Genomic DNA, 7964 nt, shown 5'->3' with positions numbered 1-7964 from the left:
CAGGTTCACGAATCTATCAGAAATACATAATACCTTCTCCGTTCCTAAAAATAAAAGCTGCTCAACTTTGCATACAAAAAGAGATATATAGACATATACATCCGTATTTAGAAAAAGAAGTTGAGCAGCTTTTTATGGGAGGGAGTAGTACAAAGTCAAAGTGCTATTCGGCCTAAGTATCAACCATCAGCCCTGGGTAAACAATGTGTATATTGTATATAGTCAAAAGGCTCACAAGCGATAGGTCACAAAATATTCACAACTCTTATCACTAAATATGGGAAATAACACAAGTTGGCTTTTTGTATAAATTATCTCGACAATAAGCAGCTAGTTCATGCCATGCCAATGGCAGATAACACATTGACGAAGACAGGAAGTTCACGACAGTGGACGATGACACCTTGATGGAGATGGCGATGGTAGTAAGCAGTAATACATCTCCTTCAGACGTCTAAGAACAACCAGCCTGTCTGCCATTGGCATATGAGGCTTTGCTAGGTCAACAATGTCTTCTCTCACCCTGCAACAAAACAAGCTGATTCAGTACAAGGACCATACATGTAATTATCATCGAAAGGAGTCAAAGATTTTTAGATGAGACTGACCTTGACCACTCGCCTGTTTTTTTCGCGTGGAGCTCAACAGTTTTGTATAATCTGTCAAGGTCACACAGCATCAACCCAAACTTGGAGGCTGCCTTTTTCTCCTGTAAAGTAGAAAATTTAGGAAATCACTATTTGTGTGTGTAATCCAAGTACTCTGAAAGTTTCTTGCAAACGACTCTCTAATCAATGGAATTTAGCTTCATATGTTCAGAGTTAACGTTGAAAAGGGCAATTCTGGCCAGCCATCTCATACTGGTGAAGGAATATTAAAAATGACCACCCAACAGGATGACAGAATGAAGCCTACAACTTGAGAGTTATTTTTCAACATCCAAAAAAAACTTAACAGACTAGAAAGATCTAGATAAATTTACCATTCCATTAGTCATGCATTTCTGGAACTCCACAAGTCTTAGCTCTGCATCACGAAGAAGCAGCCTTTGCGGAAGCCTTGACATCTTGCCTCTTTCATCTTCGTCTTGGTCCTAGATATAACCCCAGTAATAGTTAGAAACATTTGTCAAGTTTCTTACTCTTCTCCATGGTGAACAAAACTAAGATTTCTGGCACAAATATATTACAGAGCAACTTGTCGAGGTCCGATAGACCTGGAACAAATTGTTCAAAATGGCCCAGATGTGATATTGCAATCAAGAAGACAATGGAAGTCCATCTACATACATGGAAAACCGATGCTCGCACTAGAAGGATTAGCAGAAGACAAAGACCAAATGCAGGCCAGGCTGCACAAAGGGCAAACTTTATCTCGTTTCCCTCGAGAATCTGAGTCAGCTCCAGCATTGCCCTATGTAAGAAAAACAAAACTATTATCTCTGATCGGGAATATTATTATAGAAGACAAAATATCTATATGCATATTAAGCAATCAACTAGGGGTGGGCATTCAGTAATACAGCTTTCGTTTTTCTTCGTTCAATTAGGTCATATTAACTAATCCAGCTAGGGGTGGGCATTCCAGTAATACAGCTTTTGTTTTGCTTCAATCAATTAGCAATCAAAAGTATTATCTCTGATAGGAATATTATTATACAAGACAATATCTATATGCATATTAAGCATTCGGTAATACAGCTTTTGTTTTGCTTTGATCAATTAGGTCATATTAACCATTCCAGCTAGGGGTGGGCATTCCAGTAATACAGCTTTTGTTTTGCTTCAATCAATTAGGGTTTCAAAAAATCAGGTTTGTCAAAGAGAAAACCAAGCTCACACTACAACAAGCCTAATGACCGAACAAACCCATATAGACCCCAAAAAATCCAGTTTGGTCAAATTGGTTATACACATAAAACCAAACCAGCTTAAAGAAAATCAATTGGTGCAGCTGAAAAACACTTTTTCAATTCAACAGCAACAAAAATTAACACACAAAGCAAGGACAAGAAATATCAGACCCATCAATTTATGTATCAACCAAACTCACCCTTACAAAGCCTAATGACCGAGCAAACCCACGTAGACCAAAAAAGAATCCAGTTTGGTCAAATTGGTTATACACATAAAAACAAACCAGCTTAAAGATAATCGATAAATGCAGCTGAACAGCACATTTTCAAATCAAAAATAACAGCAACAACAACAAAAATTAATACACAAAGCAAGGACAAGATATATCAGATCTATAAATTTATGTATCAACCAACATCAGAAAAAAGATTCAGATAACGGAAGCCTCGCATAGCTGCATGCGACCCTGGAGTGCAATCACTCACTGTGAATGCCAACGTCATGACTTGAGGGCATGACGGAATGCAGAGCAAGGGTTGTTGTTTGCAAATATCCGGTACTCCGGTCTAATTGGACCGAGACAGCCTAAATCTAGCCAGGGCACAAATAGTATAACTTACTCCTGTTTACCGAACTTTTTTTTTTCCTTCCAGTCTAATAGGACCCCGAGACAGCCTAAATCTAGCCATGCCATAAATATTATAACTTACTCCTGTTGACCCAACTTTTTTTCCTTCAGAGAACGATCCAGTTCCAGTAATTTCCTGTGTAAGAAAAATCCAATTATCTCTGCTTGGGAATATTAGGTATATGTGTGCGTGTGTGTGTGATTTAATCAATTCTACGATGCAACAATAGAATCAACTTACTTCTGAAGACCATATGCGTGCTTCTGGATCTGAAATGTTCGAAGTTGAGATGTTCAGAAAAATTGAATTTACTTGAATAGAATGTGCACCAAAATACAGAGAATAACCTAACCTTATTAGCAGGCATGGCAAGTGCTAATTCTCTACCAGGCTGTTTTTGAGGCAGCTGCATCAACTCTTTTTCACATCTGCATTGCTCAAATAAATAGATCCAATGAAATCCAATGGTCAATCATTTTGGATGGTTAAAAAAGTTAATGTCAATCATTTAAATAAAAGATGCACCGCCAACATTTTTCCACCAACAGACAGACAGATTTAGGCACCAACTAAGCAGATGTATCAATAACATGTGTAAACTTGATGCTATTGCAATGTATGACATGGTGAACTCCTTGTCTAGGAAAGGAGCACCACATAATTGTCGAGAAGCGTGAGAATGCAAGGAACATAGGCACTAGAGACTCCCACTGATCTGCGTTGTGGAAGTCAACATTCTACCGAACCGACAAGTCCATTTCTGAAACCAGCACATATGCTTTCCTTTCCAAACACACCATGCGACATATACAAGTGCTGAGCTAGACTCACATTGATAATCCAAAATGCAACCTCAGTAACCAACAGTCATGTAGAAGCATGCGATCAAGATACCACTCAACAACTCAAGCATTAAAAAAACATCCACCAGTAGGAGTTCACATGTTCCCAAGATTGCGTTTTTATACTCTACCAAATCGTGAAACCAGTGCAAATATCAGCATCTATTCATATTATTTGGGTGAGCATGTGTAATTTAAGCTAATATAATATATAATTTATGTATCAATCATACTATGGTTGAGTAATGATAATGTATACGGTAGGAACCACGGGTAAAACGTATATTCAAGAGATGGCCTTAGAGAATAACCTGTGCAAAGATGCTTCAATCTGATGGACATCTTGTTTTGTCAATACAAGTTTATCCGTTCGCTTGAATGTCTTGCAGAGCCCATCTCTAATGGAAATGATCTAGTGATTGCAAAAAGTGGAAAAAAATGTCAATGACGTGAGCATATTATGTGTTATGTCGATATAAGTTCGTTTGTTCACTTGAATGTCTGGTCAAGCCCATCTCTATCGGAAATGATCTATTGATTGCAAAAAAATATAACAAATTGTCATGATGCCTGTAGCAATGGTGTTCCATGAAAAATGAACTATCTAGATCATTACACTACGTCTGTGGGAGCACACTAACAGTTTCATGGATTTAACGGTTTAACGGTGATAAGTGCAAGCAATAATTCACTTCCTGTATAATATGCTAGCGGTAACAAGAGTACATCTAGTAATGTACAGAGCAGCATGTAGTTTTCTTTTTTGCATATAAGTATTTGGAACCTCACAAAGTATTTGCATACTTCCGTAGAATAGCATCAGTTTCAGTTAACTCACTCTAGCATCATCCAATACAAATAACATATGCAGGAACTATCTTACTAGTTTCACAGCATGCTGGTCCCAATATCCAGACACCGACTCCTTAGCATCTTGGATCGAGCCGTCCATGTCAGAACTGCCCATGAAGCTACTATGGCGTAAAAGCCACAGAGAGCACGCAGAGAGGCCAATTGCTCCAAACGTATAGGGTAGCCAGTATATCGTCGTATTTCTTGGTTTTTGATGGACTGCAATCTACAATTGTAGAAAAACCTGCTTCAGATAAATTAAGCTAGTAACAGCTTGATATAGTGGAATCATAACCAACATGCAGTCAGATACATACTTGAGTTTTGACATTTCATTCCTAAGTTATCAATGTATTGGTACAATAAAGCAATCACAGCAATGATTTATAGCAAGAAAGCTTGTCTGCAACAACAACGAGGCCTTTTGTCCAAAGCAAGAAAGCTTCGTGCATGGAAATATATTTGTGGACTTGCATATACATATGAATATTACTATGAGTAATCAAGCAACCTTAATATAAGATGGAGCCATTAGTGCCCCCTCTGGAACACGTTTCTTGAAAGGAACTCTCGCTACCTAACGAACCTCTAAAAGGTGTTTACCCATAATGAACAAGGATAATGATAGTGAAAAGATAAATAGAAGATAATACGTCCTTAATGAAAGTGGAGTTTCTTACCTTATTGGAGATATAAATATCTAGCCTCAAAAGGTTTTGATAGATCAAACTTGTTGCAGTTGAACTCTCAACATCAACTTCTGGTAATCTTTGAAAGATAGACAGAGCGAAGCTTGCTGTTTGTACCTGAAAACATGTAGTTAGTTAACATACTACATCAAACAAGCAAAAATGTTACAACTACTATCAGAAAAGTAAAAAATTGCATACCTCAACAAGATTTTTAAGCGATAGCTCCAATTTGAGGAAGACTCTGTTCAAAACAGTCAATAGTGCGTGCAGCGGTTGATCTGAGCTTTCAGTTAATCTTCCTTTGCATTTATCAACTTCTGAGTAAACCTATAGGGAAAGAAAATTAGAGGTCAAGTCCATAAAGAATCCATCAACAAGTAGCAAAAATCAATGTTATCCAGATAACAAAAGTGTGCTTGGAATCTGACTACAGTAGTACAGTAGCCTGTTCGGAAGGGTGCAACTACCAAGGTGATATCAGCATAGTACTCCCTCCATTCCAAATTAGAAGATGTTTTGGATATTTCAATGTGGACTACAATACGGACTGAAATGAGTGAACATTTTATGATTTAGAAAAACTAGAACGTCTTATGATTCGGAACAGACTGACATAAGCAAAAGATTTGATGCTATTGAGAAACTTTTGCTCTACTTAGCAAAAGCACAGTATAAGCAACATAGCATCGTTGCTACTTCGTCATGGTAAACACGTTAGACTAGCATACCTCTGCGAGAAAAGCAGCCAAGCAATCTTGCATACTTGTCAAGGCATCAAGTTTTGGCAAGACCATATTAGCGGCAGAGTCTAAAAGGTACTGGGATGGACTTGTGCTGCGGAGTCCAGCAAGTGTTTGCCATGTTGTTTCAAGGAAGGCTCTTGGACCTCTTTCAAAGATCATGAAATACATCTGCTGTAAATCTGTTCCCTAAAAAAGTTTAGAAACAAAAACAGGTAAGTAGAATAAATAAAAAAGATAACACTCTATGCAGCAGTGTAAAAATAACTAACTAAATACCTCGGCTATGGACTCCCAATAGAGCAAGCTTTTCTGAATATTGCGTAAAGTAGACAGAGTGTAATGAACAATATCATTCAAGATAATATGTACAAGTGAGAGGGCACGAGCATTCCTGCAACTGACATAGTCAAAATAATCCACAAGTAAATTTCCCTCATCACAGAACAATAGTCGCAAAACAAGACCCCTGTTACATAATAGCTGAAGCGAAGGGGTAAGTTGCCTGTATTACTACGCACACTGACCAATTCCCGAACACATACGAGTTACGAGATATTCACCCAACACCACTCAACGTGTTAGCAAAAAAAAAAATCCGCACCAATTTAATTGTTTTGAACGAGGTCGACAAAAGAGCGCTGCACGGTAATTCGAGAAGTTTCTCACCGGTCAGAGAAGGTGGTGGTGCAATCGATTGGCAGCGGGAGACCAGCGCGTCTGCAGCGTCTGCGGCCACCAAAGAGGCGGCGGCGGAGGTCGGAGGAGCCAGACATAAGATCCGCCTCGGGGGGGAGGTCCGAGGTGTAATCTAGGGGAAGACGGAGAGTGAGCCTGGAGGGTTTTGGCCTTTGTGTATATCCGTGGAGGTCGGAGGTGTGATCTAGTTCACTGTCCAGATCAAGATCGCTCTCCAGATCAACAGCGAGAGGCTGCGTATCAGGGCCGGAAACGCGATGCCCAGCCATAGCATCCGCCATGGAGTACGTACGGGGTAGATCGGGGAAGTTGCAGCGATGCCGGACACGGGGAGGTTGTAGGGAACGATAATCCCGTGACGTGGCATCTTAGGGCTTCCTTAGGGCGTGTTCGGTATCTGGGCTTCTCTTGGTTCACATCCGGGTCGAAGTATTTTTCGAGCCGTTTGGTTTTATAGTCTACCCGACGATTTGTTGCACAACATTGTCTTAAAGCACTCTTCAGTCAGACCTAGGAGAAACGCCTGAATCGTTGTTTCTAGCAATTCACCCTCGTCTTCTTAAAAAGCGACAACGCTACGTTCCCGCAGAGCCATCGAGGGAGATGACGCGAGCTCGAGGGGAATGGCGAATAATTGGCGGGATGAATTCGGTCACCGCCCTCAAAATTCTGCCATCGTATATAGGGCGGCTCACTCACCGCCAATTCCAAATCTCCATCCTCTCCCTCCCATTTCGAGCTTATTCACCCTTCAAGATCATGGCCGGCTGATATGTGCATTTTACATCATCAATATTGTGACTTATATGATTAGTTTCATTGATATTTGTCATCATACATCATTATTTATGCATTTTTAGTTGATTTCTGGAAATTTTCTACAAAGTACCATTCATTGGTATTTAATTTATGGGTGGCAGAAAACTTGCTTTTTCGTATTTCACTATTTCAAGGACCTTCTAGACACCTAAAAATCGAAGGAAAAAATACCTGACCAGTTTTTCACCGGGAGAAAGACCTAGGCCAAAAAAAAACACGTGAGGAAGCCACGAGGGGCGAAAGAGAACATGTGGCGCACCCTACCTACATGGGCGCGCCACCCATGCTTAAACGGGCCTCGAGCATCAACTAGGGCCCCCCTTTATACATACGCCTCTGTTTCACCAGAAAATATAAGCAATATTTTTCCCGAGATTTATTGAGGCAGCAGCGGAAGCGAAATACCTCTCCAACTCCGGGATAGGGCACATTCTGCCGCACCGGTGCCTCCGGTGAAGGGGAAATCGATGCCATCATCATCACCACTCCTCCTTGACGTAGGGGAGGCATCTTCATCAATATCTCCATCAGCACCATCATCACTACCATCACCATCTACGAGATCGAATTCATTCTCATCATAGTTTGTGTTTGATTGAACCTCGGATATTGTTTTAAGGGCTAGTTGCATGTTTGTGATTGGTACTTTGTCTTTATTTAGTGGAGAGATTATACTTTTAGATTGTGTTGTAATCATTAGGCCTCTGGTCCATATAATGGTTGACACACGTGAGTAGTTTTCCATGTTCCTGAGGGCATAGGATGATCTAGCTATGATTCTATATGATGTACAATGAATATTTGGTCAAGTTTTTGTCTTTTATGTTGTTTTATG

General features: G+C 40.0%; 1 protein-coding gene across 1 annotated transcript in view; it reads right to left on the bottom strand.

Annotated features, from left to right (window-relative positions):
• The window catches only part of LOC124671961 (protein DGS1, mitochondrial-like), an 8732-nt gene extending 2141 nt beyond the window's left edge, over window positions 1-6591 (bottom strand). The window contains exons 1-14 of the mRNA XM_047208272.1: window positions 6281-6591; window positions 5891-6005; window positions 5600-5800; window positions 5070-5198; window positions 4860-4985; window positions 4211-4405; window positions 3639-3739; window positions 2838-2913; window positions 2726-2754; window positions 2567-2620; window positions 1290-1413; window positions 983-1093; window positions 609-709; window positions 404-523 (exon numbers count right to left, since the gene is read on the bottom strand). Coding sequence (XP_047064228.1) covers window positions 404-523; window positions 609-709; window positions 983-1093; window positions 1290-1413; window positions 2567-2620; window positions 2726-2754; window positions 2838-2913; window positions 3639-3739; window positions 4211-4405; window positions 4860-4985; window positions 5070-5198; window positions 5600-5800; window positions 5891-6005; window positions 6281-6591 — 1793 coding nt within the window. The remainder of the gene's footprint in view (window positions 1-403; window positions 524-608; window positions 710-982; window positions 1094-1289; window positions 1414-2566; window positions 2621-2725; window positions 2755-2837; window positions 2914-3638; window positions 3740-4210; window positions 4406-4859; window positions 4986-5069; window positions 5199-5599; window positions 5801-5890; window positions 6006-6280) is intronic.
• Window positions 6592-7964: the final 1373 nt, after the last annotated feature.

The sequence above is a fragment of the Lolium rigidum genome, chromosome 7, assembly GCF_022539505.1.
Source record: "Lolium rigidum isolate FL_2022 chromosome 7, APGP_CSIRO_Lrig_0.1, whole genome shotgun sequence".
Classification (NCBI taxonomy): Eukaryota; Viridiplantae; Streptophyta; class Magnoliopsida; order Poales; family Poaceae; genus Lolium; species Lolium rigidum.
This window is presented reverse-complemented; position numbering and strand designations above follow the sequence as displayed.